Source organism: Sarcophilus harrisii, unplaced genomic scaffold (genome assembly GCF_902635505.1).
Source record: "Sarcophilus harrisii unplaced genomic scaffold, mSarHar1.11, whole genome shotgun sequence".
Lineage (NCBI taxonomy): Eukaryota > Metazoa > Chordata > Mammalia > Dasyuromorphia > Dasyuridae > Sarcophilus > Sarcophilus harrisii.
Window position 1 is genome coordinate 182 of NW_022290943.1, and position 18239 is coordinate 18420.

The 18239-nt window shown below is 34.5% G+C and overlaps 1 protein-coding gene across 2 annotated transcripts in view; it reads left to right on the plus strand.

Annotated features, from left to right (window-relative positions):
* Positions 1-1272: 1272 nt before the first annotated feature.
* Positions 1273-18239, plus strand: part of LOC116420447 — a 32001-nt gene continuing 15034 nt past the window's right edge. Inside the window, exons 1-5 of one of the 2 annotated variants that reach the window (XM_031945317.1) lie at positions 1273-4977; positions 10899-10962; positions 11597-11640; positions 14497-14644; positions 15236-15279. In XM_031945317.1, coding sequence (XP_031801177.1) covers positions 4948-4977; positions 10899-10962; positions 11597-11640; positions 14497-14644; positions 15236-15279 — 330 coding nt within the window. In that variant the 5' untranslated portion in view covers positions 1273-4947. The remainder of the gene's footprint in view (positions 4978-10898; positions 10963-11596; positions 11641-14496; positions 14645-15235; positions 15280-18239) is intronic. The other variant, XM_031945319.1, reaches the window with a different exon arrangement.

An 18239-nucleotide genomic window follows, 5' to 3' on the forward strand; every position in this document is an offset into this window, starting at 1 on the left:
TCTCTCCTCTCACCCTCTTCCTCCTCAAAAGTGTTTTGCTACTCACCATTTTCTCCCCCCAAATGCCCTCTCTTTTATCACTCTCCCCACTCTGCCCACATCTCATTCTGCTCCTATTTTACTTCAGGGTAAGATAGATTTCTATACCCCTATTGAGTATGTATATTATTTCTATTTGAGACAGTCTGATGAGAGAAAGGTACACTCACTTACCCTCTCCTTCCTCTCATCTAATTTTACCCTCTCCTTCCTCTCATCTAATTTATTGTAAAAGTGTTGTCTTGCTTCTTCTTTTTTTTTAAATGGCAGATATCTTTTGCCATTCCACTTTACCCACCCAGTACATTCCCCTTTCACCTCTTAATTTCATTATTTTTTAAAAAGATATTATCCCTTCATATTCAACTCATACCTGTGCCTTCTGTTTAGATATACTCCTTTTAACTTCCATAAAAAAGAAAATGTTCTAATGAGTTTATAAGTATTATTCTCCCATATAGGAATATAAACAGATGAACTTAAGTCCTTTATGATATCACTTTCTTGATTATCTCCTTATGCTTCTTCAGAGTCCTGTATTTGAAAATCATGTTTTCCATTCAGCTCTGGGTCTTCTTATCACAAAAGTGTGAAAATCCTGACTGGATGGCCACCTTTTCCTGTGAAGGATTATACTCAGTTTTGCTGGGTAGGTGATTCTTGGTTGCTATCCTAGCTTTATTGCTCTCCAGAATATCATTACAAGCCCTCCAGTCCTTTTAAAGGAGAAGCTGCTAAATCTCGTGTTAGTCTAAGTGTGGCTCCACTAATCTTGAATTGTTTCTTTCAGGATTCTTGCAATATTTTCTCCTTGACAGGGAGTTCTGGAATTTGGCTGTAATATTCATGGGAGTTTTATTTGGGAATCTTTTTCAGGAAGTGATCAGTGGATTCTTTCTATTTCTATTTTACCCTCTGCTTCTAGAATATCAGGACAGTTTTCCTTGATAATTTCTTGAAAGATGATTGCAGGATCTTTTTTCGATCATGACTTTCAGATTAGACTAATACTTTACAAATTGGCTCTCCTGGATCTATTTTCCAGGTTAGTTGTTTTTCCAATAAGATATTTCACTTTTTTGTGGTTTTGCTTCATGGCATCTTGATGTCTCATAAAATCCATTTGCTTCCAATTGCTCAATTCTTTATTTTAAGGAATTATTTTCTTCAGTGAGCTTTTACCTCCTTCCTCTAGTTGGCCAGTTTTGCTTTTTAAGGCATTCTTTTCCTCATTAGCTTTTTGTATTCCCGTTTGCACTCTCTCAATTCTTTCCCTAACTTTTCCTCTATCTCACTTCCTTGATTTTTAAACTCCCTTTTGAGCTCTTCCATGGCCTGAACCCACTTCTTATTTTTCTTGGAGGCTTTGGATGTAGGAGCTTTGACTTTATCATCTTCTTTATCATGTTTTCATCCTCTTTGTCACCATTATAAGTTTCAGATGTCAGAAACTTTTGTTTTCTTCTCATCTTCCTAGCCTATTATTGGGCTTTGTCTCCAGGATGGAGGATGCACTGTCCCAAACTTCAGCAGTTTTGTGCAGCTGTTTTCAAAAATCCTAATAGGAATCTGACCCCAAGCACTCTTTTCTGCCCTGGAGCTGTTAGGTGTGTTCCCACCCCACTTTAGCTCTAGTTTGATGGAGTGTGCGTCACAGGGGCTGGACTCTGCTGGTCCATGCTGTGCTGGGACTGCACACCAGACTCTCACCCAGTTTGTGTGTGCTTATTTATCTATGGCATTGGCAACTGTTCTGTATTAAGAATTTTGCTTGGGAACACTGAAGGATTAAGGTACTGGCTTGGGTTTACAAAATTAGTATGTGATGAAGAACTTGAATCCATTATGGTTTTTATCCCATACCTAATTCCTATCCACAATGCCCCAGGATAGCTATTAAAAATAATTATTGGATGAAGAATGAACCAGCTATGTTCTTTCATATGGCTACATTATGTATTAGCCACCAGGGATGCATTTCTAATAAGCCTTTTTAGGCACATCTGCAGTGCAAATAGGTATCATCTTATACTTGTGCTAATTTATCCAAGTGCTTAGGTAAAGGAGTGATCAACATGGGGTGGGAATGTCACTGGGACCAAGCTCCTAAGTCAAGATAGTGAATGGAATTGGAAATTTCTCAGGAAGGAGAGAAGTAATAAAAAAGAAGAAGGACATTCTAGTGAGCAGTTTCTGCTGGGACCTCTCGTGGACAACAGTGGTGGAAAGCTGCTTCTCACTTTGAACCTTTGGCAATTGTTTCCCATTAGAGGCATGTGGGGAATCTGGCATTGTATCGTGAGAAGTGTATAGTTTTTTTTTAAAAAATAATAATCTCTGAAATTCCTAAAAGCAGATGTGACAAAATATTAGTTGTTAGGGACCTCATTTTCCCACAGTATAGAATGTTATTTTTCAGTGACCCACAGATTCTATGCTTTTTAACAAGATTCGATATAGAAGTCTTAATATAGAAGAAGAAGGTGAAAAATCTGTGGAGAAAAGCCTTTCTAATTCTAGATGACCAAGTAGAATGAATTATTCCTAGAAGTTTTTGAAAAAAAATAAAGAAAAAAGAGAAAATACAAGAGGCAAAAAAGGGAGTCAGATTGTGTCAGTGGGAAGAATACTGTCATGCAGAAAAGCTGAATTTTTGAAACCTTTTTTTCTACTTGTATAAAAAAGATAGAAGTATCAGATATATGAAGTACCCAGGCATCAGGTGGAAGAATGGTTTGCAGTGTAATCAATTCACCCGAGAGATTTATCACGACCACAAAGGATGGCATTTATAAATATGAGAAACTCATGGGCTAAACCATGTATGAATGAGCAAGATGCTTCCAGTGACTTGACTTTTTAAAGTCAGATGAAAGTGGGTGAGGGAAGTTGCATCTTGATCTAGGAAGTAAGGAGCAATTAGAGAGAAGTTAGGGAGGGGAAAGGCAGGGGCCTAGTAGAAGACAAACTCTTATGTACATTGTGTCTATGAGTAATTGCAGGATGCTGAATGAGATGATTGAGTCAGTCTTAGATATGTTAATAAAACAGTTCCAGGAAACTGATCTCCTTTGGTATGGGATTATGATTGACAGACTTGTTGTATTATTTACATTGTTCCTGGGGAATAATTATTAATGGGGACAGAATGAGCTCTTTTAGATCTGAATTTAAGGAGAAGGAAATGTAAATATAATTTTTTAGTCTTGAGAATTTGGAAAAAAAATAAAAGATTGAAAGTTAATAATAAATTCAGGAGACCTTGAGAAATTGAAGTGACTTGAACTGAAGCAGAAAGATTCTATCTAAAGGGAGAAAAGAAAGTGTGCCCAAGGAAAAGGATTTGAAGAGATGGAGGAGGACATAAGAGGATAAGGTGAAGGCTATGAGTAGGAGGATATGGATTCCAGCTGAAAAGGAGGCTGTTAAAAAAAAAAAAAAAAAGACCAAATATGTAAAGTCAGTTGGCAAGGTTAAGGAGAAGGAAAAGGAAATTGGGGATGTCTATTAAAGGATTAGAATTAGAAAAAGCAAACTGTCTTGGTAGTAACAGATCCTAAGGAGCTGAAAAGAGAAAGACCTCAATTACTGGTGGCAAGGGAGTGAGTATGGGAGTAAAGAAAAACTGGGTTCAATTTTCCCTCAGCGAGTATTCCCAGCAACTCTCTGACACACAACAGTTGTCCATCTACATTATTTCCTCTCTGAAAGTTCCCTGCACCAGGCAATCACAAGTCATATACCCCAGTCTCTTGAATTCTGAGCCCAACTCCCCTGCCTCTCCTCCCCAGATAAATTGATAAATATAGAATTGAAATTCCCTGAAAGCAGATTACCACAGCAAATGTACCAAATATTTCTATCAAGGAAGAAAGACTAATAATTTTATTTCATGTACATATAAAGAACCAGGTATATTTTTTATTGAATTGGTTTTTCCGATTCAGTGGTTCATGGAAATCTTCTGTAAGGAGATCAGTCTTAGATAAGGTCCTGAAGGAAAGGGTGCACTTAGATTAGTAGTGGATAGGAAATGGACATTCCAAACCAAAAAGCATATGTCTTAATCTATTATACAGATGGTTGCTATTTTATCATATATTACACCAGGTTCATCAAAGATTATATTTAGGAATGGTTGTCCTTATGTTAAATACATTTCTGAGCCTGGAATGTATGACCAGTTCATATATCTAAAGGGCAACTAGGAAAAGCAGTAAGTAGAGTCCTGGCCTTGGAATTGACAAGACTCATCTTTATGAGTTCTAATTTGGATCAGATACTTATTAGTTTGTGACTCCAGGACAAGACTGTTTGCCTGAGTTTCCTCATCTATGAAATGAGCTGGGAAAAGAAATGACAAACCTTTTTGGTACCTTTGCCAACAAAATACCAAATGGGATCACAAAGAGTCAAGACACTACTGAAATTATTGACAGCAACGCATACAATTCATATCTAGAGTTGAAACTTGGGGAGGGTAACTTTAAGAAAAATAAAACTCATAGTGAAAATGTTTGTCAGAAACTAGGAACAAAGGCACAGTGAATAGGGACCTATTACAAATAGATTGTAGGGTTTTGATTCTGTGATTTATAATGACCCTTTATATTCATTTGTCAACTTTAGGAGTGCAAAAATAGTAAGAGATTATTCTGGAGGATAGATCCACTGATAGCTTCTACACTGATATCTTCTTGGCAAAAAATGAGTCTTGGAACAGGAATAATTGAAATATTAACTCTATTAAGTCATTCTTTGTAGTGTGTCATTTGGTGGTAAAGCACTTTGTAACAACTAAGAGGCCTGCCTTGTTGATGATTGTCTTCTGGGAATAAAATTACTAATTTTTGGTTTCTTTTTAAAAGACTCCCTGAAAAACCAGGAGCTGATGATTCCTGGCAAAATATGGATGACAAAATTAATTTTGAAAAAGAGGTAAGATTTCTTTACTGAATTTTTTCCTACTTTTAAATTTTAGTTCAGGGAGTGCTTTGATTTGTTAAAAGTATATATAGTAAAATACAATCTCTTTAGTGTTTAACATATTAAAGACCCAAATGAACTTTAATAGATTGAGATTTTACCTCAAATGAGGTAAAAGCAAATAAATTTGTTTTGTGTCAAGCTTTCCTTTAATTTTTGTTTTGTTGTGTGTACATGTGTGTGTGTTTTCTGAAAAACTCTGGCATTCTGTGTAATGCCAGAGAAATTGAAGCATGATAGAGATTAGAGAGTTTTTAATATTTTAATTGAAAGGGAGAGATTGTGCTGGGGGCTTGTTGCCCCCAGTGCTGATGTCTCAAAGAATCCAGTAGCTACCTGGGTAGACTAAGGCAGGGGTGGAGTCAGAGCACTGAGAGCAGGGAATGGATTAATCAGTCTGGTTCAGACAGGGTGGGAGGAGCACGGGACATTCTAATAAGTTGGAATCAAGAACAATGACAGAAGGAGGGGAAGCATCAGACATTCTGATAAGTAGGGAAGGTCTGGGGTCATGATGTCTAAGATACAAGGTCTTTCTCCTTCTCTGGATTAAATATTTACAGTTTATAATCTTAGCATAGTCAGCCCTAAATTATATCAATTCTAATGATTAGAAGGGAAGAGTGGTGTTGCAACCAAGGGGATTGAGGCAGAACAATGAAGGGAAATTGAGGCAGGGCCATTAGGGAAATTGAGTCAGGACAATAAAAGGGAACTGTGGCACAACAGGTGAAATCAACATTAATACAATTAACTTTCTGCTAATATTTCTATATAATTCTCCATATTTTCTTGTATCTTTGTATTTATCCATGCACTGAAAAGTATATTCGATTTGGAGCAGAAGACCAGGCTTCAAATCCCATGATTGCCACTCTTAAATATATGATAGTTATCTTTTGTTTTCTAAATGATACCTTAGGTCCCTTCTAGTTCCCAGTCTATGAACTATTCCATAATACTGCTTTTCTCCAAATGTTGATTGTATAAATTGTTTCCATTTTATTTTTTTTTTTGTTAAAAATGGCTACACTAGCTATGAATATTTTTGTACACCTAGATCCTATTTTTCCTTCCTGTGTTCTATTAACAATAAATTCTCAGTATTAGAATTCCATAACAATGGAATCAGAAGATATGATCAATTTTATGACTCTTGTATGTTGTTCTCTAAACCACCTTGACCAATGGTATATTGGTGGTATATATTGGTAGTATATATTTCCCATTATTTGTAATTTTCTTTTATTTTTCTGTGGCATTTTATTTTTCAAATATATTTTATTTGAAAAATCAAATTAAGGAAAAAGAAAACAGAAAAGAAATTTTAAAAAAGTATAGTAAAACAAAGAGAACATAGTCATGTGCCCAGCAGATCATCAAGGAAGATTCAAAATCTATAACATAAATTACTAGATCAAGAAAGTATATATATTTGTAGAAGAAATTATATTCATGATGTCCATTTTTTCTTTACTTCCTTTTGTAAATTGTTCCTTGGCTCTCTATTGCATACCTTATTTACTTTTTTCTTTTTTTCCCTGTTTAATCCTCACACCCCCACATCACTCTCATGGAAGCTACAGTTAATAAAAGATGTATTTATGGATACATACGTAGATATATAGATAAATACATACACACAGTCACATGTCTTTCCTATCCTTACTGACTCTTTAAATTTTATTCCATAACTTGCCCAAGGGTCCTTCCCTTGTCTAATTCCTTAACCTTTTGTTTCCCTATCCACCTATCCCTCCCCCTTATTTCTTTTGGATTAGATTTTAGAGGGGGCTATAAATTTCATGGTATATATATATATATATATATATATATATATATATAGTGTTCCCTATTGAATCCATTCTTGATGTGAGTAGGTTTTCAGAAATAGGAGCCCTCCTGCCCTCCTCACCTCTAATGCCTCTGTGTCTATTCTTCTTCTGCACTACATTTGTATAACAGGATTACTATTTTTACCTTAACTTTGCCAAACTTTCTTTTGAGCTCTCTTATTGATATGAATCTTAAACATATAGTATATATTTCCCATGTAAAAAAAATAACAATTTATTGATGTTTAAACAGTTTGTCCATGTTGAATACCTTAATGGTGATCTTTGATATTGGCTCTTATATCTTAAATTTTCTGTTAAATTCAGGTTTGGTTGATAAAAAGTCCTGAAAATCTACAAGTTCATTAAATATCCATTTTTTTTTCTCATTCAAAAATTACAGATAATTTTGCTGGCCTCAGGTTGCTTTTGATTTTGGGTAGATATGATTCCAGGACTTGTGGTTTTTTACGGTAACTACTGATAAATCTTGTGCAATTCGAACTGTAGCATCAGCATCTTTGATTCTTTTGTCATGTTTCTTGCAAAATTTTTTCTTTTCTTGATCTGATCTCCAGATCTATCATTTTTTCTTAAAGAATGTTTCACATTCTGTTCTATTTTCTCATTCTTTATTATCTGTTTTGTTATTTCTTGGTCTCTCCTAGCTTAATTGGCTTGCCCAATTCTAATTTTCAAAGAATTATTTTCATCTTTGAGACTCTGTACCTCTTCTTCTGGTTGATTAGCTTTTTTTTTTTTCATAAACTTGTTTTTCTTGGATGGTTATTTATTTGGTTTTTTTTTATTTTTTTTTTTCATTTTGTCTCTTATTTGATTTAAAAAAAATTTTTTTTGAATTCTCTAAATTCTCTCTGGGCAAGGAGATATTTCATGTTATTTTTGGGGGTAGCTTTTTGGGGATAAATTTTTCTGACTAAAGTGTTCACCATTGAAAATGAATCCAGATCTTCCCTATTTCTGTTTCCATAATGGGGTTTCTTCTTCTTTGCCAGTTCAATATTTTTTTTTTTATAAGAGGTATTAGTGTGAGCATCTCTAATCTTTGAGGGGAGGGATGGTGCCTCAAGCTTCCCTTGAGTTCTCCACTCTGATCAGGAACCCCAAACCAAGAGCTCTACCTTCCTGTAAGTGCCCACAGCCAGCAGCATACGCGTCCTACTGCTTCCACACCTAGCAGGACTCGTTCCTTCTCACCCGGAGGTAGGAGCACACTGGGCCTGGCATTCCCAATCAGTCAAGTATTATTCAGTCTTCTCAGACTCAACCCCAAGTTGACAAACAGTCCTGAAGGTGAAAGTCTCTGTGATTTCTTCTGAGGCTCTAGCCAAACCCAGGTAGTTGGCATGCCTCCATTTGATGTTTCTGTAGAGCAAGCCCAGAGATATTGGCACTTCAGACAGGTTAATCCCTAGGCTGAAGTCTTTTCAGATCTTGTTGGGTTGTATCAAGAGGATCCCTGTTCTGCCCCAAGCTTTCTTGATTTTCACTAGTCTATGTTCACTCTGAGGCACAAATTTGTTCTATTTATGGGGGAAATAATGGAGAACATAAAATTTACCAACCTACTCTCTTCCATCCTTCCAGAATCCTCCCGGTGTGTAATGTTGGACCTTCTAGTTGAAAGAATAAACTTGTGCTGATTTTTACATTTCTCTAACTGTTGGGAAATTGGAACATTTTTCATGAAGTTAATGCTGTTTTTATTTGGTCATTTCATGGTTTTGATGAATTTTATAAGATTTAGAGCTACATATCAGATACAGTTAATCCTCAATTTTTGTGTAACCTTGTTACAAAATACCTTGAAGATCAAACAATACTTTGAATATATGGGAAAGAGAAGTGTTAGGTTCCTATTATCACCAAAGTTTGTAACTTTCACTAGAGATGGCTGACCATACCATTTCTAACCCAGTTTAGCTTCCTAATCTTTGTACTAATTGTCTGTCAGGTGGATCCCTTCAGTAACATTTTGTTAAGTGTTTGACATGCACATACAAAGTAAAAGACATCTGTTTTAAGTGGATTGTTTTGTAAAATCAGGTGTCTATAATGCTTGATTTTTGACATTAATGTAAAAGCAATGAACAGCAAATAATAAAATATCCATCATTAAAGGCACCTTCACAGCTTTTTCTGAACCCAGAAAATTTTTAGAGTATGCACTTCTTTCAAGTGCATACACTGAACACAAAAAAGTTCAAACAATATAACACAGATTGCAGTTGATGTAATGAAGGTATTCAGGATCCTGTGTGACTGAAGTTCTTATAACCTGTTTTTTTCAGTTTAGTGGCCTCTTACTGTCAGGAACCTTTAATTTCTTCCTGCTGAATGTGTCAAGCAGAATGAGTGAACCCAATGGTCAGACCTAGAAAAAGGGAGTCTGGCATCAACATTCCCCTAGTTCCCCTTTAATTTTAAGGAAAGACTAATTTTTACTATTCTAAAATATATAAACAATCTAAAACACAAGACTAAAATAAAATGCCTTATCAGCAATGATTTATATTAAAATTTTCTTATCATTTTTTTGGCAGAAACAACCAAATTTGAACTTCACTAAAATTGTGGATGCTATTCAGCAAATAAGCAATATCAGTAAGCTTTCTGAAAAATTTCCACTCTTCTATTAGTATTGCTTGCCTTGAAATGATAGATTTCTTCATGTACTCTTTTATTTATTTCTATGTAGGAAAAAAACAGAACAGCAACGTCTATTCAAAAGTTACACTTTTTTTGGGGGACAATGAATCATTGAGTGATGAAGAAGATAAAACATATTGTGAAGACCGTGTATTTTTAGATCGAGTTTTTGAGAGAAGGCAAGGGAGACAGCAGCCACATGACCAGCAGCTAGAGAAAGAAAGAACCCAGCCCCAATCTCCCAGCTTCTCTTCCTGTTCCTCTCTGCCTACCTCTAAAATCGTCATTTCCTGTACAAATACATCAGGACTTGCACAGAGGGCAGGGACCATTTTTTTATCCAATCATGTATATTAATAGAGTATAGCCCAATTACTAGTTAGCCTCACGTACTTGGGACCTCAGTGCATCAACTCAAACCTCAGCCCATTACAACATATTCCTTCCCTAAGTCTTCATCCCAAGCCCAGGACTGCTCTCTTGTCCTTCCTGTCCATCCCCCACCTGGTTACTGTTCAAGATCTTCCCTTATGAAGTCTACTCTTCTGGACATTCTTAATGTAATTATATTCCCTATGGTTCTTATCATTCTTCCCATGTGTGTATACCCTCTGTCCTTTTCTCCTATGCTCATAGCCAGTTCATGGAAATGGGAAGGATTCTAGAAATGGAAATCCTCAAAAGTCACATCACAGGAAAATTCAGGGAATTTTATATATTGAAGATAAAACATTGATGAGTCCAGACTATACATGACAATACAGTACAACTCTCAGAAAGAAGAATTAGAAAACAGGGAATATGGATGACAGTTAAAAGATTATAAAGATAAAGTGGCAGAGAAAGAAAAAAGTGATGAAGAGAAAGAAAGAGAAAGGAAGAAAAGATGGTTAGGATGCTATAAAACAGAAGAATCAGAATATATAGATACAAAGGATGAAGAAGAAAGTCAAGATGAAGATTTTGAAAATATGAAGGAAAAAGAGAGTTTGAGTAATCATCAGAATCTCTGTGTTCATGCAATGAAATATGATTCGAATGAAGCTAAATGTAACAAGTTAAGGAGAACAAACAATGAGCATTTCTACAGAATTTCCTGTGTCAGTGATAATTGATATTTGTAGAAACTTCGATGACATTTCTCTTAAAATAAAAATGTGGAATATTTTGTTTGATTAAGAAACCCTTCACCTTTCTAAAAAGTACAAAATTTAGATGTAGATTGAACTTTAGAGATTATCTAGTTCATTTAGTTCTTAATTTTAAAGTTTTAAAATTTAGTTGTTTTGTTCTCATAGATAAATTCAGACCATAGACTAAAGATAAATTTTGGAGGACATTTTATATTTCATTGTCATTAATTTATAGGAAGATTCAGCAGATTCAGAGGAAGAAGAAAAGAAAAAGGATGTATTGGTTAACAACTTTACTGGTAAACAAACAACTTCTAAAACTCCAAATATTCCCAAAGACCTACAGGCTCACAGTACATCAGAGAAATATGCTGGGAGAAAAGTTATGTTACCGTTTTGACAGGGCTTCTGATTCCATCAATTTAGGAAATCTGCAAGCCTATTGACTACTGATCTATAGCTCAGAGTCTGACAGAGTAACCTAGGGGCAAAGAAGTTAAGTGTCTTGCTAAGTGTCACACAACCAAAATATCAGCAATGGAAATTGAATCCAGGGCTTCCCCCAAACTAGCCCAGAATCCACTATACTGTGCTATGCCTCAAGTTATAGAATGTTCTACAAAACGTTCTGTTGATAAAATGTCATTATAAACTATTAAATGTAAAAGTTTGTTTTGGGAAAAAAAAATGTTCTGTATTCTCAAATAAAATTACCAGTAAGCCCCTAATTTTTGTTTTTTTGAAAGAACCCACTTTGGCCATAATCTCCAAATCCAAATGTCTCCTGGAATTTTTTTGTCTTATCATTTTCATTTAATTTTTCCTAAAGCAATTCTGAGTAGACATATTTGAAGTTTCATATTCTTGTTACCATATATTCCAATTATTAATCTGTTACTTATGTATATTTTATTACCATTATATCAACATTAGTGCTGGAAGAAGAAGATGATAAAGAAGCTCCTTGGGATTCAGAGGTATTTTCTATTGAGTTATTTTGAAACTTCAATCTTGATGATTACTTTTAAAATTACATTTTAGATTTATTTATTAATCACTGCAACTGTTTGGGTGGAATTGGAAGAGGAATTTTAGAGCTGGAAGGGATTTCAGAAATAATCTAGTACAACTACCCAATTAAGACATGGAGAAGGTATACCCCAGAGAAGTCACTTAACTTGCCTATGATCTCATTACTAGTTTCCTGAAGAACCAAGAAGACAATTGACTGGTCCTAACTTTCAGGACCTCATGCTTTCCACTCCTTAACACCTTATCAGTTTCAAAATGCTTTTCACCAGTCATTCAGTGAACAAGTATCACAGCACCTTATGCTATTCTGGAAATTAAGATATATTCCAGTAAAGTAAGAGACTTTGGACAAATAGAAGCCTTCTTCCCTGCTACATGATCAACTTACTTACAACTTTGGGGATAGGACAAAGGAACCTATACAGCTTGATGTTATGGTCAACTCTTAGAAAATTTCTGTGTACCTTCTAAACACAAGGACTGAAGTCCATGCAAAGGCAAATGTAACAGTTAGTTGTGTTGAATCAGGCAAGCCTTAATGAAAGAGGTAATAATTAGGACATAAGGATGGGGTCATATTGGAATTGTCTCTGACAATGAGGAAGGAAGAAAATATTCTGAGAGAGAGAGGATAGTAATGGTGGTTCCAAGCAATGCAAATCTTAAGGTGTAGCTATCACAGAGGGTCACTAATAAAAGGCATGGATTATTTTTCATAAAAAGAGTGTGAGTGGATGCTTTGAATGGTGGCTTTACGATTTGGAATTTGATTTGCAACAAGGAGCTGATCTTTCCTAAGGAAAGATCTTTCCTTAGGCAGTATAATAATGTATTGAAACATATTTTAGGAAAGATTTTTGTGATCATTACCAAAGATTAACTGGAATGGAGATACATTATAGATAGACATCCGTTCTTTAAGGTATTATAAACATATGAGATGTAAATTGGATTTAAATTCAGAACATGAATAAAAATCTTATTGTAATTCTGTACCTTGTAACCTTTTTTATTTTATTTAATTTGTTTATTTGTTCATTTATTTATTGTTGCTGAGGCAACTGGGGTTAAGTGATTGGCCCAGGGTCACACAGTTAGATAGTGTTAAATGTCTGAACCCATATTTGAACTCAAATCCTCTTGATGTCAGGGCTGGTGCTCTATCCACTGCACCATCTAGTGCTGTACCTTTTTTAAAAACCTTTTTAAAACATGGATCAGTTTCTAAAACTTTTAATTTCTGTTACTTGGAGTAAATTTTATTAATACACATTGCATTTGATCTCATTTAGAGGTGGGCAAAAGAAATGGTAACTTTAGATTCTAAAATATCATTTCCTGTTTCTCCATTTTAGTGTTCCAGTAATCCAGTTCAACAACACATTTATAAAATCTATTTTATATACAAAATGTTTTATTTTATAGCATTTTAAACAAAGAAGACTCAGGTTTAACAATCTGGTACTATATAATTTAAATAGGAATCTAAAGCATCCACAAAAAACTTATTTTCTCATATCTACTTAAAAAGTCTTATAAACACTTTATTATTTACAAATAATAACATTTATTTATTAATAAATAATAAAATGAATAAATAATATTAATAAGTTGTGAATCTATTTGAAGCATTTAGAATTTTAGATAAATCTATTTTTTTCAATGAGTATTTAAGTCAAGAATTTGATGAATGTTTCCTTATCTTTTCTTCCTTCTGTACCTTTCCTTATATTGTTCCCTGTGTTTGGAATATCATCCTAGGTCTTTTAGTTTTCTTCTGAATTCTAACTGCATTTCAGAAGTTACATCAAACAATGCCAAGTACATAAAGCTTTCATTGGTCCCTCTAAACATTCATAATTTTTTGTAATTCTCTAATACATCTCATAGATTTTTCATTTTCCCATACTTGCAGCTTAATAAAAACTGAAAAAGTAGCTACTATATACAAAGCAGTGTATTTTTGTTCCTTTTCATGAATTTCTATTTCAGTCAAACATTTTCTGAATGACTCATCTTTTCCCCCTTCAGTACTTTTCCTTATATTATTCCATGTGTTTGGAAGATCATCTTGGGTCTCTTCATTTTCTTCTGAAATTCTAATTGAATTTCAGAAGTCACATCAAACATGCTAAGTACATAAAACTTTCATTGGTCCTTCTAAACATTCATAACTTTTGTAATTCTCTAATGCATCGCACAGATTCTATGGTCTTCCATACTTGTAGCTTAATAAAGAGTGAAAAAGTAGCTACAATGTACCAGGCAGTGTTCAAAGAATAGAAAAATTAAGAACAAAAGACATAAACAATACATAACCTAAAAGGAAAACCAATGAGTTGGGGGTTGGAGAAATCTGCCTGGTGCTGCAACATGGTGGAAAATTCAGAGATGTCCCAAAGATACATCAAAGGGAGAAATGAGATGACTGTGCTGAGTTCCCTCCTTTGAAATTCATGGATCTTCCTTCCAATCAGGCGATATCTTCCCTTCCACCTAATTATTATTTGAGGATAAGAACTGTGTATCATTCCTAATATTTAATTTTTTGAAGTAAAAGTAAAATATTTATCAGCATAGGTATGGGATAAATTCATATTTCTACTTATGGACAAGAGTTTTTCTATAAACCAGATACCTAAAAGAGGTGATTGAAAACATCTAATTCATTTCATGATTTGAGTGTTGGGTCCATCACCTTCTGTCAAGTGCAGTATAATAGCTAGGTTCACATTATTTGTAAGTACCTATATTTACAGAAAAATTTTATAGACATTGTATTTCATTCTTTTTAATTACAGGAACATTTAAAAGACTCAGATGTGGAAAAAAAGAAAAATGTTATTTTACCTGACTACTATACCAGTTTACAAAAAACTTCTGAAAATCCAAATATTCCAAATCAGTTACAAGCTCCTGGTACATCAGACAAAAGTGCTGCAATAAAAAGTGAGTTATTGTTTTGACAGATTTCCTGATTTCATCAATTTACGAAATCTACAAGGAATAAATTTCTAGTAATGCACATTGGATACTATTCCATAGCACAGAGTCTTCCAGAGTAGGCCAGGGGTTCAGAAGTTCAGCATTTTCCCCATGGTAACACAATCAAAACATCAACAATGGAAATTGAAACCAGGGCTGCCTAAGTTCAAACTGGCCCTCTATCCACTATACAGTGGTATACCTCAAGTTGTAAAACATGATGCAAAACATTATTTCAAAAATTGCCATTATAAAGTTTAAAATGTTAAGTTTAATTTTGAAATAAAATTTTGTATTCTCACATAAAATTACCACTGAGTCCTAACTCCTGTTTTTGAAAGGTCCTGCCTTGTCCGTAATCAATAAGTACAAATGTTACTCTCTTAATCTGATTTTGCCTCCTGGAATTTTTTGCCTCCAGTCATTCTCATTAAATTTTTCCTGAAGCATTTCTAAATAGATATATTTGAACCGTTTTCATAATCTGAGTATCATATTTTCCAGTTATTTCTGTGGTTATTTATCTATGTTTTATTACCATTATATCAACATTAGGACTGGACAAAAAAGAAGAGAGCGACTCTCCTTGGGATTCAGAGGTATTAATTCATTTTGAAACTTCAATCTTGATTGCTATTATTAAAATTACATTTAAGTTTACTTATTTACTAATCAGTGCAATTGCTCCGGTAGAATTAGAAGGAGAATTTTAGAGTTAGAAGGGATTTCAGAAATAATCTAGTACAACTACCCACTGAAGATGTGGGGAAGACACTCCCGAGACAAGTCAGCTTATGGTCTCACTACTAGTTTAGTGAAGAGCCAAGAAGTGGTTCTAACTTTCAGGACCTCATGGTTTATACTTTACTCCTTAACACCTTAGGAATTTCAATGTGCCTCTCAGTCTGTCATTCCGTGAACAAGTTTGATGACATTTTATGCTCTTCTAAGTATTAGGATATATTCCAGAAAAGTAAGAGACTTTGGAGAAAAACAAGCCTACTTCCCTACTCCATGATAAACTTACCTACCAATTAAAGGATAGGACAAAGGCAACTACATAAGTTGGTGTTATGGCTAATTCTAAGTAAAATTCTGTATAATTTCTATATAGAAAGACTGAGTCCCATACAAAGGCCAATGTAAGAGTAATTTGTATTGAATGAAGACTTAATGAAACAGGTAATAATTAGGGTGTAGTGATAGGATGAGGTTTGGGTTACCAGAGAGGAAGCAGGAAAAAGTGCAGAGAGAAAGAGGATAGTAAAGATGCTTGCAAACAATGTAAAACTGTTCAGTTGTCACAGAGGGGACTAATGAAAGTCTTAAGTATCTTCTATAAAAAAAGATTGTCACTGTATGCCTTGAATCATAGCTTTAGGATTTGGCATTTGATTTCTATCAAAGAGCCAATCATTTCTTAGGCAGTATAATAATGTATTGAAACATATTTCAGGAAAGCTTATTTTGTGATATCATTGTCAAAGATTACCTGGAACAAAGGAACATTATATGTAAAAATATATTTTTAGAAAAGAAATTTCCTTTGTATTTATCACAGATTTTAAGCTCACCTCTCCTTGTTCTTCCGATAGATATCAATTCCTTTTTTTTTTAAATTAAAAATTTTTATTTTCTAAACATATATGTGGATAATTCCTCATCTTTAGCCCTTGAAATACTTTATATTCCAATTTTCTTCCACCACTTTCCCCTGCATTGCAAGTAGTCCCATATATGTTAAACATGGAAGAAATACATGTTAAATACAATTATTGTCCTTCAGAAGACACATCAAATCAAACTAGTAACAACAAAGAAAGGAAGGGGCAGCTAGTTGTTGCACTGGATAGAGTAACAGCCCAGAAGTCAGGAGGACCTGAGTTCAAAAGTGGCCTCAGACACTTAAAACTTCCTAGCTGTGTAGACCTGGGCAAGTCAATTAACCCCAGTTGCCTTAGGAAGAGAGAGAGAGAGAGAGAGAGAGAGAGAGAGAGAGAGAAACTTTGTATGTGGTACATTTCATTTTCTTCATAGAGAACTTTTCAGGTTTTTTGTTTTTTTTTTTCTGAGAGTATCCTGCTCATCATTTTTTCAGAGAGCAATAATATTCTATCAGAGAATCTTGCTTGGATATTTTTTTTTTACAATTACTATTGCTAATTGTATTTTCCACTTATTCTCTCTCTCCTCTCACCCTCTTCCTCCTCAAAAGTGTTTTGCTACTCACCATTTTCTCCCCCCAAATGCCCTCTCTTTTATCACTCTCCCCACTCTGCCCACATCTCATTCTGCTCCTATTTTACTTCAGGGTAAGATAGATTTCTATACCCCTATTGAGTATGTATATTATTTCTATTTGAGACAGTCTGATGAGAGAAAGGTACACTCACTTACCCTCTCCTTCCTCTCATCTAATTTTACCCTCTCCTTCCTCTCATCTAATTTATTGTAAAAGTGTTGTCTTGCTTCTTCTTTTTTTTTAAATGGCAGATATCTTTTGCCATTCCACTTTACCCACCCAGTACATTCCCCTTTCACCTCTTAATTTCATTATTTTTTAAAAAGATATTATCCCTTCATATTCAACTCATACCTGTGCCTTCTGTTTAGATATACTCCTTTTAACTTCCATAAAAAAGAAAATGTTCTAATGAGTTTATAAGTATTATTCTCCCATATAGGAATATAAACAGATGAACTTAAGTCCTTTATGATATCACTTTCTTGATTATCTCCTTATGCTTCTTCAGAGTCCTGTATTTGAAAATCATGTTTTCCATTCAGCTCTGGGTCTTCTTATCACAAAAGTGTGAAAATCCTGACTGGATGGCCACCTTTTCCTGTGAAGGATTATACTCAGTTTTGCTGGGTAGGTGATTCTTGGTTGCTATCCTAGCTTTATTGCTCCAGAATATCATGCCCTCCAGTCCTTTTAAAGGAGAAGCTGCTAAATCTCGTGTTAGTCTAAGTGTGGCTCCACTAATCTTGAATTGTTTCTTTTCAGGATTCTTGCACATTTTCCTTGACAGGAGTTCTGGAATTTGGCTGTAATATTCATGGGAGTTTTATTTGGGAATCTTTTTCAGGAAGTGATCAGTGGATTCTTTCTATTTCTATTTTACCCTCTGCTTCTAGAATATCAGGACAGTTTTCCTTGATAATTTCTTGAAAGATGATTGCAGGATCTTTTTTCGATCATGACTTTCAGATTAGACTAATACTTTACAAATTGGCTCTCCTGGATCTATTTTCCAGGTTAGTTGTTTTTCCAATAAGATATTTCACTTTTTTGTGGTTTTGCTTCATGGCATCTTGATGTCTCATAAAATCCATTTGCTTCCAATTGCTCAATTCTTTATTTTAAGGAATTATTTTCTTCAGTGAGCTTTTACCTCCTTCCTCTAGTTGGCCAGTTTTGCTTTTTAAGGCATTCTTTTCCTCATTAGCTTTTTGTATTCCCGTTTGCACTCTCTCAATTCTTTCCCTAACTTTTCCTCTATCTCACTTCCTTGATTTTTAAACTCCCTTTTGAGCTCTTCCATGGCCTGAACCCACT